Source organism: Rhinichthys klamathensis, unplaced genomic scaffold, assembly GCF_029890125.1.
Source record: "Rhinichthys klamathensis goyatoka isolate OS25496 unplaced genomic scaffold, OSU_Roscu_1.1 h1tg000160l_1, whole genome shotgun sequence".
Lineage (NCBI taxonomy): Eukaryota > Metazoa > Chordata > Actinopteri > Cypriniformes > Leuciscidae > Rhinichthys > Rhinichthys klamathensis.
In genome coordinates this window covers 461,568-481,981 of record NW_026606694.1, presented here as the reverse complement: position 1 = coordinate 481,981, position 20,414 = coordinate 461,568, and the positions used below count along the sequence as shown (strand labels likewise).

General features: G+C 37.8%; 2 protein-coding genes across 2 annotated transcripts in view; one reads left to right on the top strand and one right to left on the bottom strand.

Annotated features, from left to right (window-relative positions):
• jak1 (Janus kinase 1) overlaps nucleotides 1–13,823 on the top strand; it is a 40,872-nt gene extending 27,049 nt beyond the window's left edge. The window contains exons 11-24 of the mRNA XM_056258821.1: nucleotides 729–838; nucleotides 1,709–1,858; nucleotides 2,124–2,211; nucleotides 3,043–3,170; nucleotides 3,536–3,671; nucleotides 4,785–4,936; nucleotides 5,039–5,189; nucleotides 6,188–6,276; nucleotides 6,471–6,663; nucleotides 6,768–6,892; nucleotides 9,531–9,703; nucleotides 9,882–9,999; nucleotides 11,943–12,053; nucleotides 13,670–13,823. Coding sequence (XP_056114796.1) covers nucleotides 729–838; nucleotides 1,709–1,858; nucleotides 2,124–2,211; nucleotides 3,043–3,170; nucleotides 3,536–3,671; nucleotides 4,785–4,936; nucleotides 5,039–5,189; nucleotides 6,188–6,276; nucleotides 6,471–6,663; nucleotides 6,768–6,892; nucleotides 9,531–9,703; nucleotides 9,882–9,999; nucleotides 11,943–12,053; nucleotides 13,670–13,771 — 1,826 coding nt within the window. The 3' untranslated portion in view covers nucleotides 13,772–13,823. The remainder of the gene's footprint in view (nucleotides 1–728; nucleotides 839–1,708; nucleotides 1,859–2,123; nucleotides 2,212–3,042; nucleotides 3,171–3,535; nucleotides 3,672–4,784; nucleotides 4,937–5,038; nucleotides 5,190–6,187; nucleotides 6,277–6,470; nucleotides 6,664–6,767; nucleotides 6,893–9,530; nucleotides 9,704–9,881; nucleotides 10,000–11,942; nucleotides 12,054–13,669) is intronic.
• A 4,091-nt stretch (nucleotides 13,824–17,914) lies between these two features.
• Nucleotides 17,915–20,414, bottom strand: part of raver2 (ribonucleoprotein, PTB-binding 2) — an 89,353-nt gene continuing 86,853 nt past the window's right edge. The window contains exon 15 of the mRNA XM_056258830.1: nucleotides 17,915–18,309. Within this exon, the coding sequence (XP_056114805.1) occupies nucleotides 18,178–18,309 (132 nt within the window). The 3' untranslated portion in view covers nucleotides 17,915–18,177. The remainder of the gene's footprint in view (nucleotides 18,310–20,414) is intronic.

The following is a 20,414-nucleotide window of genomic DNA, read 5'->3' as shown; positions in this document are numbered from 1 at the left end:
TTACAGAAAAATGTCATGTATTTAAAAAAAAAAAAGTTTATTAAGATTTATTATATTGGTGCATATAAATCCTGATGTACTTAATATCCTTCTTCCTTTAGTGCTCCATCAGTATTAGCAGTAATACAACAGCTCTATACTAATGCAAAACCAAATATTAGGAATGTTTTGGTTCGTAAAAAACGCCTAGTTATCGCACATTAGACAGTGTCAGGACTTGTTTACATCTGCTCCTCTAAGAGTACATGCTGAGGCATCAGTGACAGGCAGGAAATGTAGTAAATGTGGGTTTCCGTTGTTCACATCTCTTGATGTCTTTACCCTATTTGCACTCATAAAAACAGAGCTGTGTAGGTCTGTATCCAGATTATGTCAGTGAGTAGACAAAAGACCTGCTGATGCTGCAGAATGAACATCACAGCACACACACACACACACACACACTTACATAAATGTTATACCTGCACTTGGACCCACACATGCTCATTGTTTTCGTGTAGCAAGGGGTATTTTTTTTTTGTTGAACGGTGCACAATGTCACTGCACAACTTCCTCTTCCCTACTCTGTTTAGGTGAAGTCTGCACACCAACTCATACTGTATGTTTAGATATAATCTAAATAAACATCCTTGGACAATCAAACCAGTTGATATTTAGTGTTTAAAGCTGCGATCTCAACTATTTATATGTTGGTCACCAATCACAAATGATGCTCTTCTGTCCTTCAGAAATTTCCAACCTATTAGTGATGACCACAAACCGAGAGCCCGCTCCGCAGAGACAAAATCAAGTCAGCCAGCTGAGTTTCCACCGCATCCTTAAGGAAGAGATTGTACAGGTGAATTTATTATTATTTATTTTTTTCATGGATTTTGAACCAATGTCGACTCTTCTTTGGCATGGCGAGCATTTAAGAAATACAATGAAATACAAATATTGTCAAAAATCTACCATATACATTCATAAATGGGCGCTCCACAGTGAGTAAAAATGCTCTGTCCGTAAAAATTCCTTACTGACCATAAAACTATTTATATTTTTATGATACTTTTATTGAAGTATATATACTTATGAAACATAAATTATTATACAGTATAGTTAAAAAAAAAATTGGTGTGAGTAAGTTTTTTTTTTAGGAAAGAGTTAATACTTGATCAAAAACAGTAAAAACATTTAGAATGTTTCAAATGATTTTTGAAATTTCTATTCATCAAAGAATCCAGAAAAATATCACAGTTTCTGTAAAATATTAAGCAGCACAACAGTGATAATAATAAAAAATATTTCTTACGACCAAATCGGCATATTATTAGTTATATCTGGAAAATCATGTGACACTGAAGACTGGAGTAATGGATGCTTAAAATTCAGCTTTACCATCACAGGAAATAAATACCATTTTAAAATGTATTCAAATACAAATTTAAAATTATTTTAAAATGTAATATCACTGCAGCCTTGGTGAGCATAACAACTAAAAACATTTAAAAAAATCGTACCTACCCCAAACTTTATGACAATATTGTGTGACGGATGTTCTCTTTATAGTAGCCAGTTTGTTTACTATGTAAACTATAAGCAAGACATTCATTATAGCTTGCTATAGTGGGTCTGTCCCTGAAATTGGAAAAAAAAAAGGGATGCTTTGAATAAAAGTTTGTTAATTGACTACCTACTTACTGATATGTGACAATGTGGTTTCATTCAGGGGGAGCATTTGGGTCGGGGCACAAGGACAAACATCTATGCTGGTGTTCTGAAGCTGAAGAGTGAGGATGATGATGACATGGGAGGATACTCACAGGAGGTGAAAGTGGTGTTGAAAGTGCTGGGCTCAGGACACAGAGATATCTCTCTGGTAAGACACACATGGCCTACTCATGTCTAAATGAAGTTTAGCAAACAAGATTATTGGTTTTAGATGGTATAATGTTACCGTCTCCTCATTTGTAAGTTGCTTTGTATAAAAACACGTCTACTGAATAACTGTAAACTAATTGTGGTCATTTTCAACTGTAATGAACCATGAAGGGTTTTGAATAGAATTTTCTCCGTTAGTATTCTGCCATCAGTGTGGTTACTATTTGAATGTTCAAAGTATGTCTTTTTCTGTCTCTTCTCAGGCTTTCTTTGAGACAGCTAGCATGATGCGTCAGATCTCTCATAAACACATCGCACTGCTCTACGGAGTGTGTGTTCGCCACCAGGAGAGTAAGTACCCTACTTTCACTTGTCTCTAATGTGTAGCTAACTTGGTATTGATCCTGCCAAATTATTCTGGTTGTATCTGATGATTGCTTTGTATAGTGATATTCATAACAAATGGATGTTTTTTGATAAGCAATCCATTTCCAGACAGAAAATTTCCAGCACATCTATTAAAGACTTCTCCAAATGTTCAAGTTCTCTTATTTTGTGGTCTTTTATTCTGTTTTGGTGTAGTTTTACATGGCAAGTATGAGAAATATGTGGTGTTTCTCTTCTTCCACCTGTTGAGTTGGAACCAGCGAGTCACCATATTTACTGGTGCAAAAGTAATTTATTTATTTACTAAGCGAACATAGAGACATTGTCTTTCTCCGACTGAGCGTTTAGATCTGACACACTGGCAGTGTTCTATTTCTAAGAAATCACCGAGAAATCAAACAATGAATCATTGCTTGAGTAATAATGTAGTTTTAGTAGTAAGTTAAACTAGTCTAAGAGGAGAAAAGTTTTGCTTTATGATTCCATGGCATGTAAATGTTTCATAAATGCTTTTTGTGAGAAAGCTGATATCAGAGCGACATTCGATTGTTCAACAAAGCCTACTGGTTAGGTATCAGGTTATCTATTTAATTGCAAACTATACTTCCTGCTCCACTGAACAATAACCTTAATACTCTGAGGATCACCAGCCATGTGCACGCAATGGGTGTGTCTGTGTGTTTTCTTAGAAGATTTTGCATATTTGAGCTGGAACCGTGTTTGTGTGTCAGAGGAAGAGAGTTTGATAACGGTGTTCTTTTGCATAAAATACCCCCTCTCTCTCTCTCTATGTAGATATCATGGTCGAGGAGTTTGTTCAATATGGTCCTCTGGATCTGTTCATGCGCAGACAGACCACGACTCTCAGCACCGCATGGAAGTTCCAGGTTGCCAAACAGTTGGCTAGCTCCCTCAGCTATCTGGTAAAGAAACAAACTCAAAAAACAAATGATCAAAACCTTGACTTACCGGTCTTGAAATAAAGTCAATATTTAGGCATGTTTGTATTGAAATCCTGGTATATACCAATATGCTGATAAATATGTTTTTGTTTTGACTGATAACCAATAAATGGTTGATATTATAAATCTGTAGTGCTAATTGGTTTTGATAATCTACCTAAAAACTAAATTAAATTGGTTTCACACGGTACAAGTGAACTTGCATAACATGACATACACTTCTATTAAAAGGTTTGGTGTTAAGCAACATAACATATCAGTGAAAATTATTATGAAGTGTTGTCAGTGAATAATGTTACTGTTTGACTTCCGTGTGTATCCTGTAGGAGGATAAGAAGCTGGTTCATGGATATGTGTGCAGTAAGAACATTCTGGTAGCTCGAGATGGTCTGGATGGAGAGGGAGGACCCTTCATTAAACTGAGTGACCCCGGCATACCCATTACTGTCCTTAGCAGAGAAGGTGAGAGATTCATTATGACCACCTCATTAACACACTTTAAACATTCATACAGGCATTATGACCACTTTAACAGCATGTTAAAGTCAGCACTTAACGGAAGTTGCTGAGTCAAACCGGTTCTCAAACAAAAAAACTAAATGTATAGGTAGGGACTTGATTTTGTTCATCGGAAATTGATTGGATGGTTGTGGTTTGCTATTGCTGTGATCTCATGTGAGTGACAGGTTGTCCCGTCCTCACACTGAAAAACACATCACCAGAGATGTGATGTCGCTGCAAGAGCGAGGGGAGGTTATTTCGACTTAAATTAAAAATAAATAATGATTTGCCTATTTGGATTTCATAGCGACTTTAAGCGGAATACCATACGGAAAGATTTTTCTATAGTTGTTGTAATGTTTTAAAAAGTTTAATTGTATGTTGTAATATTTTATATTACAGTTATGATAGTATTTGATGAAATGAATAGATAATAATAAATATTATTATAATTAAAACATTACTTTTTTTTATAGAATTTTATGATAAAGAAATTTGAATAAATACATTTAAAATAAAATAAATATGAATACATATTAATTGAAATTTCTATCACTGCTCACACTAGGGTCAGAGATTTGAGCTGATGTATATGCATTATAATAACCTTGTAAATAGAAAGAGTCAAATGGGTAAAGTGTTATTGAGTGTGCATCCAGGGTAAATTGCTCTATTGCACTGTGAAAATGGACTGCTCGGAAAAGATGACTGACAGGAATTTTGTTGGCCGAGATCCAGCTCAGCTCCCTGAAGCACTTCAGAGACCAGAAAAACTCTTTTTGCTGTGTGCCAGGGACAGTTACAGGAAAGACTGGTTCTGTGTTTTTTTGGGGGTGGTGGTGTGTGCGCACAGGGGAATGAAAGGGGCACAGAGAGGGAGCATACAAGAAAGTGTTGCCAAGGGATCATGTGTTAGATGAAATGACCTTTGATGTTTGAATGAGGAAATGGTGGTGGAAACCCCCTAAAATGAGGATTATTCAACCAGTACAACCCAGCTTGGGTGTTTGAGTGTTAATTTGAAGCTACTTGATAATGCCATTGAATGACAACGTGCTTTGTGTTTGTCTACAGAGTGTGTGGACAGGATTCCTTGGATTGCTCCCGAGTGTGTACAGGACACGGCTAATCTGAGCGTAGCAGCGGATAAGTGGGGCTTTGGGACAACTCTGTGGGAGATCTGTTACAACGGAGAGATACCTCTCAAAGACAAGAAGCTCACGGAGGTAACAGCGTACACATACGCTGAGGCATGCAAATGACATAGCACTTTCCTTTCTGATAATGTGCTGATAAATGTGTATTTTTGCTGTCATCTCTCTGAGCAGAAGGAAAGGTTTTACGCAGCACAGTGTCAGTTGGCAACCCCTGACTGCGAGGAGCTGGCCAAACTCATGACCCACTGTATGACCTACGACCCTCACCAGAGACCGTTCTTCAGGGCCATTGTCAGGGACATTGTCACGGTGGAGGAACAGAGTAAGGAGTCAAGATATACAGATGACAAACCATACATTTAGTTATTGAACATATTTTGAAATTTAAGCCTAATAATTTCTCCTGTAGTGTTCTCAATACTGACCTCTTGTGGCTAGTACAAAGATCTACATTCATCTTTGCTTAAAGTACTAAGCACATGTGAATGTTTGCCAAGGTTTCTTTCACCTACACTATCATTCAAAAGACTGGGGTGAGAAATATTTTAAGAGATTAATACTTTTATTCAGCAAGGACACATTAAATGAACAGTAAAGGCATTTATATTGTTACTAAAGATTTCTATTTTAAATAAATGCTGTTCTTTTGAACTTCCTATTCATCAAAGAATCCTCAAATATATCACGGTTTCCACAAAAATATTAAGCAGAACAACTGTTTTCAACATTGATAATAATAAAAAATGTTTCCTGACCAATTCATCATATTAGAATGATTTCTGAAGGATTATGCGACTCTGAAGACTGTAATGAGTAATGATGCTGAAAATCCAGCTTTACCGTCATAGGAATAAAGGAAACTGTAAAATATATTAAAATAGAAAACAGTTATTTAAAATTTTTATTTTTCAAAAAGTATTACTGTTTTTTTTTTTTTTTTTTTTTTTTTTTTTTTGTGAGCAAAGAGAAAAAACTAAAAATCTTTAGATATAGTTTAGTCTTATATGACTGTTTAATTCTAAGAGAGTGGAAATAGGCTGTTTTTTCTACTATGCTTTTAAGATATCTATTAATAAGCTCTGCTAGGATTGGCTAGTCTCCATAGACTAGTAGTCCTCACTGTTTTCATTTAGGATAGGATAAGTCGCTGCGCTTAATAAGCGTTGAATTGTAAACATGGTTAGTCATATTTTAATGTGAAGGACAACTTACTTTTTTGTGGTGGGTTTGAGAGAAAACATTGCATTGTAAACGTTTGCGTATGTTTGAAAAAAAAAAAAAACAGGTTTCCATTTTTCCTCTTTATTTTTTTCTCTCTAGACCCATCCATTCAGCCTGTTCCCATGCTAGAGGTGGACCCCACAGTGTTTGAGAAGAGGTTCCTCAAGAAGATCCGAGACCTTGGAGAGGTATTTACTCTCTCTCTGTGTGTGTGTGTGTGTGTGTGTGTGTGTGTGTGTGTGTGTGTGTGTGTGTGTGTGTGTGTGTGTGTGTGTGTGTGTGTGTGTGTGTGTGTGTGTGTTCTGTCTTTAAACTCATAAACAAACTGCTTATTTAACTGACCATCTTCTGGTTAGACTGAAGTACATTGGTGTGCTTTCAGGGTCATTTTGGAAAGGTGGAGTTGTGCAGATATGACCCGCGGGGAGATCGGACCGGAGAGCTGGTGGCCGTGAAGTCTCTAAAGCCAGAGAACCGAGAAGAGCAGAGCAGTAACCTGTGGTGTGAGATTCACATCCTGAGAGAACTTTACCACGAGAACATTGTCAAATATAAGGGCATTTGCAATGAAGAGGGTAAACCACAATTCTGAACATCATAAATAATATAATGCTGTAATGGCTTTTGGTGCCAAATGCATGAGTTGCTTGAGCGAATCTTTCCACGTTTTTGTTTCTAGGTGGGAGATCCATTAAGCTCATAATGGAGTTTTTACCGGCAGGCAGTCTGAAGGAATACCTCCCCAGAAACAAAGCTCACATAGACCTTAAAACCCTTCTCAACTATTCTGTACAGATCTGCCAGGTAACACCGAATGTGAATGGATTACAATGTTTACTAATTGTCCTTGACTATTTATGGCAACTTTCCAACCTGAAAAAAACACCAGCACAATGAAACAAAAATCAAATAAAAATTTACTAATAAAAATGTATTTGAAGGAATCACAACCAAAGGGTTTATTCACATAAGAGCAAAATGAAAACGTGTTCTATTAATTCATGTACTTTAAAATAAGTGCAGTTTTTCATTAATCATTTCTTGTGTTAAAGCTGCTGTCCGTAGCTTTTTTTGGGTTAAAAATTATCCAAAATACATATTTGATAAAATACATAACCAGCCAGTGTTCAAAACTATCTGCTTGCCTTAGCTCGATGCAAAACGGTAAGCTTGTAATAATGTTTTTAATTCCAGTGGTACTGGTGGATTTCCGCGGGAGATTCGAGCATGTCTTTGCGTCATTACGTCACATCTGTACACATAAAGAAGGAGTCTCGGCTAGTATAAGCTATATTGCGTGTGAGGATGTTGGAGGTAGAGATTTATAGCCTTTTCTCACAGCACTTGATATAATTAAACTTATCAATTTGATGGCGGATCCAGAAAGGTTCAAACGACGATCATCATCAGTGACAACTAGAGACTCACCCGCTGTAACATGCAAAAGACTTCGTTCGGACTTCGGAGTGGCTACAGAAAAAAAGAGACTGCAACCGGACCCATGCGAAAACAAGGATAATATCGGAAGGACATTACATGATGTAGTCACGCAATGCTTGCTGACGTTGTTAACATTAACAATTAGAGAACATAGTATAGCTACTTTGCACGGTTTTGTGTGAAATGATAACTTATAAGCAATTGTTAGATTTAATCAGCGCGATTTACTGCAATGTCAGAACCAGAACAAAAGTGAATGTTTCTTACTAGTTCAGATGACATTTCCCGGTGAAAATTCTTATGTTGGTCATACTTCCAAAAAGAATAATCTGCATGTGATTCTGAATGACAATATCCACATCGGCGCGGTGACTGACAGCTGCACACTCTCCTCAAACACTGTGTTCATCCGCGCTGTGCCGTGTCGAGGGTGTTGAACTACAACTCACGTAAAGTTGATAATTCCGCGAATGACTGCAATTGCAGATTTCGAACAGAGATGGCGACAAAGAGGAAAAATGCCGGACTGCAGCTTTAAAGTAAAACAGCCTTGACCTCAGTAGACCGTAAAGCATTCACTTACTTTTATTTTAGCAGATTGCATGTATTTTGCATAAATTTCATTTGCATTAAAGGGATACTCCACTTTTTTTGGAAATAGGCTCATTTTACAACTCCCCCAGAGTTAAACTGTTGAGTTTTACCATTTTTGAATCCATTCAGCCGATCTCCGGTTCTGGCGGTACCACTTTTAGCATAGCTTAGCATACATCATTGAAGTGGACAAGACCATTAGCATTTCTCAAAAAAAAAATGACAAAAGAGTTTCGATATTTTTCCTATTTAAAACTTGACTCTTCTGTAGTTACATCGTGCACTAAGGCACGCAAAGTTGCGATTTTCTAGGGTGATATGGCAAGGAACTATACTCTCATTCCTGCGTAATAATCAAGAAACTTTACTGCCGTACCATGAGTGCAGCAGGCGTAATGATATGACGCACCGCCTGAAAATAGTCCCCAGCTCGGTAACTTTCAACGTGACCTATTTTCAGGCGCTGCGTCATATCATTACGCCTGCTGCACTCATGGTACGGCAGTAAAGTTTCTTGATTATTACGCAAGAAAATCGCAACTTTACATTTTCAGTCGGTCTTAGTGCACGATGTAACTACAGAAGAGTCAAGTTTTAAATAGGAAAAATATCTAAACTCTTTGGTCATTTTTTTTTGAGAAATGCTAATGGTCTTGTCCACTTCAATGATGTATGCTAAGCTATGCTAAAAGTGGTCCCGGCAGAACCGGAGATCGGCTGAATGGATTCAAAAACGGTAAAACTCAACAGTTTAACTCTGGGGGAGTTGTAAAATGAGCCTATTTCCAAAAAAAGTGGAGTATCCCTTTAATGCAGCGATATAGTGTGATATGGAAATGCATTGCAGTATAACAAAAGATTAGGGTTGTTTTTGAATATCTCTTATGCTCACCAATGTTGCATTTATTTAATCAAAAATGAGTAAAAACAAAGTATTGTAAATAATTATTATCATTATTATTATTTCAGCAGCCATTACTCCAGTCGTCAGTGTCACATGATCCTTCAAAAATCATTCTATTGTGATTTGGTGCTGACCAATAGAAAGTCTAAAAGAACAGCATTTATTTGAAATTGTCTTTACTGTCACTTTTGATCAATTTATGTGTCCTTACTGAATAAAATACATATAACATATTTTCTCATAATGCATATGGTGATACCCAGACTATATGTAGGTACCAGCAATATATTCATAAATATGTTATATATCCATTTGCTTTCCACACAACTTATTTTTGCTCTGGTTGTTTGTTGTCCTTGAGGCCTTGTACTCTAGACCAATAATAAAAACAACAGCTGCTTCCAGTGATCCTTTGTGTTCTCATGCTCTGGGTTTCTGTTAGTAATACAGATCTGCAGTGTAACATTATGCTCAACCCTGCTGTTTTCTGACCTCTATCCCCAGGGCATGGACTACCTGGGCTCTCGCAACTACATCCACAGAGACCTGGCAGCCCGGAATGTTCTGGTGGAGAATGAAAGCACGGTAAAGATCGGAGACTTCGGCCTGACCAAAAGCATTAAGGATAATGAGGGTTACTACACGGTGAAAGACGATCTGGACAGTCCAGTGTTCTGGTAAGCCTCACTCATAAGGGTGCTGTTATACAGCAATGACCAAGTATATTAAGCCTAAAATGAACCATGTGCATTGGTAATGATGGAATTATATGCAATTTCATTATGGAATTGTGTATAATTATGAAATGCCCCTGGACAATCCACTTTGTAATGATTCTTTCCCTCCTTTTCCCAGGTATGCTCCAGAGTGCCTGATCCACTGCAAGTTCTACAGGGCGTCTGACGTCTGGTCTTTTGGAGTGACCATGTATGAGCTCCTCACGTACTGTGATACCTCGTGCAGCCCTATGTCGGTGAGTGGCCAGTCGTCATTTTGGTCCCATTACAAAAACCCTAAGCCAGTGTTTCTCAACTGGTGAGTCGCAAGAACGTTTTGAGTGGGTCGTGGAGTGTGCAGTCAAAGAAACAACAACAACAACAACAACAAATGTAATTCTATGTTTTTCTGATGCAAGACTTTTATTTTGAAAGATGTGCGTGGGAGCTGTTGACTCTTCTGTCAGACGCAGTCGAAGTAAAGAGGGCCTGAGAAAAACGTGTTTCGATTCAGTATTTGCAGTCAGATGAGATGTTGTCAGGCTAAATGTCAGTCAATATTCTAACGTTATTTTCGTAACTTGTTACGTAACAAGTCACTCACCTCAGAAAAGCGATCTTTCCTGTCCTGTCGGCCGTTGTCCTGTGCTCGTAGCTCACGCTCTTTAAATGCAAATGCGGGCAGTGGGTGCTGTATATTACTTAATTATAAATAAAGAACAAAAGAAATGATGAGCATGCAACGTCGTAGTTATGTTGTCAATTAGGCTACGTTCACACTGCAGGCTGAAACGACCCAATTTCGAATTTTTTTTTGCCCCTATGCGACCTGCATCTGATCTTTTCATGACAGTCTGAACGACACAGATCCGATCTTTTCAAATGCGACCCAGGCCACTTGGGTATGTGGTCCAAATCCGATATGTATCCGATCTTTTGAAATGCGACTTCAATCTGAACGGCCAGGTCACATGTATCCGACCCGCACGTCATTGATATGCGACAAACGTCATAATTCTGCGTTTAAGTAGGCGGGAATTGACCGTTGAGTATTCTTCTGCGCAATGCGGGTCACTTCTGGGTCATTTCACATTCACACAGGAGATCACAAAAGGTCGCATTTAATTGGAAATGTGAACGACCTTGCAAAAAAATCAAATTTAAAAAACAAATTCGGAATTGAGCATTAAGCCCCTGCAGTGTGAACGCAGCCTTGGTAAGTCATGCAATTACCAAAAGGTACCAATAAATTATGTAACTTGTACTTCGTGTTAGCTGGGAAGGATTGGCACGCAGGCACGATGTTCATTCTATTCATCAGGAGTCGTTTCCAGATGTTTCATTAACAGTTCATGTTAGTATTGTGTATTTATCATGGTAACTGTTGTTTCCATAATCCCAAAATGCCACTGTTATTTTGTATATTTTTCATTGGTGGCTCATACCAACTCAGACCATATTTTTTTAAAGCACTTTGAGTAGTCAAAGAAATTAAAAAATAAATACAATATTTTTTATTGTAGAACAATAACACAAATAAAAAGGAAAATAAAGGAATATGAGAGAGACACAAAGGCACAAGAGGATTAAAATAATACCATAAATATCAGTAATATCATAGCTGCAGTTCCACACATTGGATAGACTTATGCAGCTATATTTATGCAAATGTATTATGTAAATATATCCCTATGTAAGTGTTTTACTTTTGATTGCATTTCTAATTCAGTGTTTGATTATACACAGCAGGAGGGTAACACAGATTTGTTGCGAAGCAGAACCGAGTACTTCTAGCACACTTAGAAAGCCCATGTTCATTTCTGTAGGCTGAAAGAAGCTCTTGTTTAGGAGGTGCTGGTGAGTCTGGTCGTTCTCTCTCTGTCTCTGAGAACATGGCAGATGGTGCCAGTCTGTGCCCACAGTGGCAGATGTCTTACCCAAAGGCTGCAGTAGACGTCTGCACACCAATCCTCACTTTTTCTTTTTTCTTGTGCCTCTTTTGGAGGAAATGTCTGTACTGAGGGATTTGTCTGATTTTCACATTGTACACAATGCAGACGCACAATGTATTGGTTCTTCACACACTGGACTCATTAAAGGGTTAAAGGTAGTTTGCTAGAGGAGAAGTGGATGAATGTTTAATACCTCAGAGCTTAATTGTAAATCAGGCCACTGACCCGACTTTGCTCCACCCCCACAGGTGTTCCTAAAGATGATTGGTCCAACACAGGGCCAGATGACTGTTACCCGATTGGTCAAAGTCCTGGAGGAGGGGAAGAGACTTCCAAAACCAGACGGCTGCTCAGAGAGGGTAATATACAGCATTTTGTTTTAGTAAAGCTATATATTTACACTATTATTCAAAAAGGGGCAGTAAGATGTATATGTATTTTGTGTAATTATTCCTTTATTGTCACTTTTGAGCAATTTAATGCATCCTTGCTGAATTAAAGGCATTTATATTGTTACCAAAGAATTCTATTGTAAATAAATGCTGCTCTTTGCACTTTCTATTCATCAAAAAATCCTGAAGGAATGTATCACTGTTTCCACAAAACTATTGAGCAGAACAACTGTTTTCAAAATGTATTATAATAAGAAATGTTTCTTGAGCAGCAAATCATCATATTACAGTCTTCAGTGTGACATGATCCTTCTGAAATCATTATAATGAGTAATGATGCTAAAAATTCAGCTTTACCATCACATGAATAAATTACCATTTAAAATATATTTAAAAAGAAAAGTTCAGTTAAATTGAAATAATATTTCACAATAATACGGTTTGCCTTGGAGACTTCTCTCAACAAAAAAAAAACAAAAAAAAAAACAAAAAAAAAATATTACCGATCCCAAACCTTTGAACGGTAGTGAATGTTACAGGTCATATTAGTATGTAATTTGATGTAACCTCTCAGATTTTAAGTAATGATACAGAATTCCATGGAAGTCAGTAACTGACAGTATGCCATAGGTGGGAATAAGCCTTCAGTCTTTGAGCAAATATAATGAACATCACCTTGCAAATTCAGCAAATAATTTAAACAACAATATAATATATATTATGATTTCAATTTCAGTTATGTTTTGATTGTTTGCATTTTTACATTTTATTAGTTTACCTTATGTTGAGGTGTTATTTACAAAAACAAGTATTCTATTTTATTTAAAACATTTATTTTAATATTTATAATTGTATTTATTTATGTATACATTAAGTATGCTTTTTTAATTTAACTAAATTTGTTATTGTTTACTAAAATATTTTATATTAAGGGGCTGTTGAAAAAATTCTATGGTGTGCAATTATTTTCAGGGAAACGCACAGCTAAAGTATTCTAGGCAGGTCTTGACCGCATTACAGTTCCATATCACACATCAACTAATTTCAGTTATTTCAGACTACAAAAGAACAGCAAAAGAACCAAAACCCACGACACTGACCAAGCAAATAAATATAGTAAACATTAGGACAAAAAATGACAAAATTTATTTCATGTTTTTTTGGCCACACAATGATGTTTAGGAAAGCACATACTCTTTGTCCCGCTCTCTCTCCCACTCAAAGGCGCACACATAGGCTACAGTACGGACATACACTCACACACAAATCTGTTGTCAGCGCTTGTCAAGGCCGCATTACCACCTCGGGTGCGAATTATTTTTCTAATAATTCAACAGCCCGTCGTCAATTATTCCTTACTTATTTGTTTTTACAGTTAAAGTTTATATTTATTTCACACTATTTGTTAGAACCATTTCCATTTAGAACATAAGCAATCCCCTTGCAGGCATCCTTTTGTTCTTGCTTTATGCCTTACAGAATCATGTTTCTTTCATGATGGTGAAGGTTAGATGATTTAACGGGCAGGTATGAGCTGCACTCCAGGCCGTGCGTCTCTGATTGTGATCTTTGTGTTTTGACAGTTGTACAATCTGATGAGGAAATGCTGGGAGGCGACACCTGAAAAAAGGATCGACTTCAAAAGCCTGATTGCCAACTTTCAGCAGATGCTTGACAATCAGTAACGGTGGAAATAAGATGGGATACAGACTCCACCTCTTATGCAAGAGACAAAATTCCCAGAAAAAAAAAAAAAAAGTATAACTGCAGTGTAGCACTCTTTCAAAAAATATACTCTCCTTCTTACTGTATCCCTCACATTACGAGCTCATAGATAAAACTGCAGGCCATTCAAAATAGCCACAAAGAAACTGCTAGAACCACCGAAGTGGGCAGACGAGCACTGCCCGGCCTCTCTTTGAATATGCAAACGTGTGACTGCCAGTTCGAATTGCTCATTTTTCTCTTCAAGTTCAAATGCAGACCTGATTCGAGTGCACCAGACGTGCACAAAAATGAGGCGAATCAGGAATCTGACACACCCAGCTCCTCTGCTTCATATTGTGCCTCAGTGTCACATCAGCCACCATGATGCATGTATGAAAAACCCATTATTTCCAAAGGTGCAGTACAGCATGTGCTGTATGGAATCTGCCCGTTGTGAGGCATACGCATTGACAGAGACTGACCCTTGTTGCGATAAGAGGACTGTTGTTCTTTGGAAGACTAGGAACGTGTCAGAATGTAGATTTACATGTGTGGTCCACGGTTTGGAGCTTTGATGAGTGAATGCCGAGTGGATTCATTGTGCCCGTTCTCGTGAGACGATTGACGTGCAAAGTATGTTAAGCGCTCAAAGACTGCTGGTTTGTCTGATTTGGAGCGGACAGCTGTCCTCTTAGAAAATTCCAAACGAACGTGCAGGATTCCCGGAGAACTCTGAAACAGCATGCGCCGGTCAAGATGCACACATTCTAAGGACTGTACTTCCACCCTGAGCTTCACATTTGCCACGGAAAAACTGAAGAGGATGATTCTGAGAACAGCACGTGGAAGGGTATTCGTCATGGGTTTAATGAAATCCCCGAAATAGGCACTAGGGGACAGTAGAGTTTATGAAATAACTCAAGAAAAATTCACATTTTGTTGTGCAAATTATATTCTGGGCTCAGCTAACTTTCAGAAACTGATTTAACTAAAAAAAAAACTAAAAAAAAACTATAGTATTTTATCTGTTGTTTTTTATTAAAATGGAATTAAAAAGTGATTAACAAAACCCCAACATGTTTCTACAGGGGATATTTTGTTTTTCTAAAGATGGATGCTGACTTGAATGAGGAGGATCAAGATGTGAAAAGTGAAATTAGTTTTTCGTCTTAAAACGCTTAAATGCCTTAGTCGTTATTCATATAGCTAAAGGAAGGCTAAATATTCAAAGACACACTAATTCCCATCTGATTATCAGATTATGGTTAATCCTCACACATGGTTCCTGAAAAGGGAAAATGATTCATCTCCCTGGTGGAAGTGTCACATGGTTTTGCACTGAAGGAATTGTGAAACGTACGTCGTTGCGTTCGTATCTATGCCTCCACAACGGTCAAAATGGTCAAAGAAGAAAAATGATGAAACAATAACAGACATTTTTCTGCCCTTTAATGTGGATTGCAAAACAATTCCATCTGCTCAAAATTAAACCCAAACCTATTTTCCTCAAAAAGAATGACAACAAAATAGTTTCGAACAGGGTACATAAATACACATAAATAAATACATTTTTTTTTTGTTGTAGTTAAATACTCAAAAGTATTGAGCTCTGAAACATCTACTGGAAAAAAGAGAAAAGTTTTTTCTTGTATTGCAGGAGTATACGCATGCTTCAATTCCACGGTTTCTAAAAATAGCTTATTCACAGTAAAGCAATATCAATAGAGTTTGGATTATAAAATATTGCAAAATCTCAATTCAAGGTGAAAAAAAAAAAAAAACTACAACCTTGTAAACTAAAAACAGGCTGCAATATGAGTACAAAGCACAATAGTGTTGATAACCCTGCATGTTTGAACAGGCGACTGTACCTTCTACATCATTAAGAGACACTTCAGTATTGCAAAGCTTTGAGATACAAGTGCACACATACATGTTCATAACATTCAAGGGGGTAAAAGTGACCTCGCAACGAGTGGACAGATGTGCGGAATCGGAAAAGTACGTTACAGCCTTGACTTGAAATACAAGGGGAACATCAATATGACCATCAGCAAAAATGGTAAGAAATACCAGGTTCGTAAATGCAAATAGGCACAATTTTCCATCTTCCAGCTTTCAATAGGAACACTTGAAAGATTCTTTAATTTCATTGTGTACGGTAGTTTTATATGAAAAGAACAGGAATAATCAGTCAAACCTCTCTTTCCTCGATTTGGAGCAGTGTTATGGCTGAAGAACAGGAGAGTGAAGACACATGGGAAGGTGACCAGAAACACACGTGCTTTATAATCCCTGTAGCGTGTCATTCGCAACAAATCTTATTTCTGATTATCTAGAAACAGTCAAACTGAACTTGAGCACAGAACAAGAGACATGTAAACTAAAAAAAAACGTATTCTTAACCATTTCTAGTATTCCCTCGGAAAAAAAACAAAGGCCTCTGTGATTATAAATGGTGGGTTTGTGCTGAAAGTGGGACGCAGAGCCTCAGGTACAGATGTAAATTTGGGATTGTCTTTATACTTGTCATAACACAGTAAAGCAACATAAATAGGACGCAATAACAGAAGCTCCTCCTCAGATGTATTTTCAGTCTGTTGTGGAGGGGAGAGAATGGCTTTCAGCGAGAGAACAACCAAGTGACAATCACTTCAAAAGAGTAGGAAAAAAGAAGGCACGCAGCCTTAATCACAAACGGATGAACACGCCAGGCAAACATCAGTACGACCAGTGATCAACATGGTATGCTGCAAAAAATCCAGTTCTTAATGGGTTTCTGTCATGTTTACCACTAATAATATCTAAACAAACTCAGTTCAAAGTAAACGGGATTGTTCAAAATTCTCACTATTCACCACCAGCCTCATGTCCTGATTCTGTATTTATGAAGAATGTTTCAACTGTTTTTGTCTATACAATGAAACTCAATGGGGTCCAAAACAAAATCCGACCTCACTTCCATTGTATGGATCAGTGTTTTTATCGTTAACTAAAACTATTAAACAATGTTTTTTAATTGAAATCTTAAACTTGAAGTACTAAAGTTGCAATAAAAAAACATGACAGGCACTAAAATGGAAAATATAAAAACAAATAAAAAATATGAATAAATACTATGATGGTATATAAATGATACTAAAATAACAAATAAAAAAACTTTCCACAGAATAAAGAAAGTCATCTATGTTTTGAACAACATGAGGATGGAATAGCAGTTTTGTTTGGTTTTGTGAACTATTCCTTATAGATTTCATTTGTTCCATTGGGAGACTTCTAAATTTAGACAATAAAAGTACCACGCAACATGATAAAATACACCTCTTCAATATGCATTATCTTAATATCTCACTTAATTTGCCTCATCTTTTTAAAACATATTTTAACTTAAAGACTGATACGGATTAAAAACAGGATTTTCGCAGCATGAAATCACCAGAATAATACAACAGATGACTAATATCCATATAAAGGCATTATGCTAGATTATTACCATGTGGGTGTTTGCATCAGGACGTTTTGCCAGGCGTCTACCCTATACGTAGCATCCTTCCGACACATTATTACTACTACTATCGTGATATATTATTGAAAACAAAGCACTGGCAGCATTGTAGCTGAAGGTTGTGGGAAGGTCACCTTAAAGCATGGTAGTAGTTTGTCCAGAGAAGGTAGAGGTTATTGCCTTAGCCATGTCTTCTCTGAGCGCCGTGTTTTAAGGCTCCTGCAGCGTTCAGTTCATGGCTGATCATTCCTACAGATACAGCAGTATGTACAAAGACACGTTAAAGATTAACTGTCAAAGATATGAACGTGCGATGTGCAGTTCCTTTACGCTTAGGAAAGCGGATTGATAGTCAAGATAAACAATGATAAACACATTAAGCGAGACGTTATATTACTAATATTTTCAATGTCTGTACACGCTGTAAAAAATACACTAATTTTGCAGAATATACAATGTACATTGGCCAAGCCCTACCCTGTCAGGAAAAAAAAAAAATCGTTGAAAATTGTTATTCTCTGAGTGTAGCTCTATCTTTATCAGCCCTTAACCGGTAGTACAGTAAAACACGGGACACGATAGCCCCCCCCCCCCCCCCCCCCCTGAAGTGGAATGGTACGCCCCACCTGCGAGAGAGGTAAAAAGGCAGAACAGAAAATTAACCAATTAACTAAACACAATCTTGAGAGGTCCGTCCTGCCTAGTGTCGGACAGAAATAAGAACAGTACCCAGATACACAGAAGGTTCAAGAAGGGGAATAAACCTCCTTCTGCACAATAAAATGTACAATCTTTTCATAAATATCAGTTATGGACTAAAAGTTAAGGCCTGGACATGACAGTGACAACATAACAGCTAGGTGTGAGAGCGAGTGCGAGTTAGATCCTCTTCTTCTTGAAGTAGTCTGCGTAATGGCCTCCAAGACCCTGTGAGTGTTGGCCTACATACTCTGATGTCACTTCCTGTGTAGGCAGTGTCGGGTATTCGCGCTTTTGCCCTCTAGCCTGACTCTAGGAGAGAAAGAAAGAGAGGTTCATTATAACAGAAGGAATTATAGTGATTAGGATGATTTCACCTGTTGATGATGTACGTGACTCACTATTCACTGCATGTTTGAGTTTGAGTGACATACAGTAAATGACTGATGGGTTTTTTGTGTTCCATACAGTAAACGAGTGACGGCGTCTCCCTCAGCCCACACACGCGTCTGAGGAATTTTCTCTGACTCTCGCACTACGATAAAGAGCCTATTGTTGAATCAGTGAAGTTAGAGGTGTTTATCTCTCGATGTGTCAGTCTTTTACTTCCAACTGAAGAATAACTGACGTTACTGCCAGACTCCTACTGGTTTTCATCTTCACCAACACGCAGAGCCACACACACACACACACCATATGTTCAGTTGACTGAGCTATCTATCGTTTTATTTATCAATTGTTCAATTGTATCAATTGAAAAACGTAAAATATCACATTTGTACCAATTATGACTGTAATGATGCTTGATATTTCGTTATGCGTATACTTCTATTGGCCTCGTGAAACACCTAAAAACCTGTTGGTGCACAACATAGCAAACTAAATAATGTGATGTTGCAATGGTTTGGAAGATGAATTCATGATGTACTCACTCATGTGAATTATATATATATATATATATATATATATATATATATATATATATAAAGTACATGATTGAATACATCATGTATATCTAATATATATATATATATATATATATGCATATGCATATGCACAGTCATGGTTTTACCTACCGGGACATAATAAAAATGATCTGGTTGTTTGTTTGTCACACATGGCTTTTCCATTTTGGCTTTATGTTTGTTAAACAAAGTACACCCTACGATTCAGTTGCTTGTAGAGCCACTTTTAGCTAGCCTGGGAAAACCCAGACAACTTCCGGCAAATTTAGATTTGCTCTGAAAGTTAGTCTGGCAAAGAGCTCATTCAAACCCATTTCCAATCCGCCGAAATCGAGGCACCAATCAGAAACGTTGGGGCGGGCTTTACACGATGACGACAGCGCTGGGATTTTGAAGCAGATTTTGTAGCCTACATCACAAAGATGGATGCCGCCGTCGAACATCACTCGTTCGAATCAGCTATCGCGTCTGTTTTAAACGATTTGAACGTTTCCTTTTTGTTAAAAACCGAGCAAAGAACAACACTCGGAGATGTTTATCCACCGCTCCTCTGCATACGTCATCTCCTTCATCGCTCTGATTGGTTTTAGGTCTATCCGCGACGTCCGTTGGTGACGCCCCTCTGGAAATGATTTGTCTATGACGCTTTGCCAGACCATAACTCAGTTACAACTGAGAATGGTCTGGTTTTAACCAGGCTAACTTTTAGCAGCAATAAGTTGAAGAAATCATTTTCTGTATGACTTTATCAGTCTCTCGCATCGTTGTGGAGGAATTTTGGCCCGCTCTTCTTTACAACGTTGCTTCAGTTCATTGAGGTTTGCGGGCAACGGGCAGCCTGATGTTTATGTCCCACCACAGAATTTCAATCTGGTTGTGGTCTGGACTTTAACTGGGCCAGTGCAAAGACCTTGACTCTTTTCTTTTTCATCCATTCTGTTGTAGATTTACTGATGTTCTTGGGATCATTGTCTTGTTGCATGACCCAGTTTCGGCCAAGCTTTAGCTGTTGGACAGATGGCCTCACATTTGACAGAAAACTTTGGTATACAGAGGAGTTCATGGTTGACCCAATGACTGTAATGTGCTCTGGTCCTGTCGCTGCAAAACAAGCCAAAAATCTTCACCCCTCCATCAGCGTGATGGACAGTTGATACAAGGTGTTTGTGCTGATATGCTGTGTTTAGTTCGCCTAACTTGGCACTGTGCATTATGTCTAAACATCTACACTTTGGTTTCATCTGTCAAAAGGACATTAACTACGTTTACATGCAGCCAATTTTCGGGTTATGGTCGGGTTAAGGTCACTATTCGGGTTTCTGAAACATTAGGGATAACCCGTTTACATGCGTGAGCAGAGAGAGTTTCTCCTGTATACATGGAATTGCAATATCCCGATGTAAACGGCGACGCACGGTTAGCGTCAAGACGTACGGAGAACCTTAAGACGCA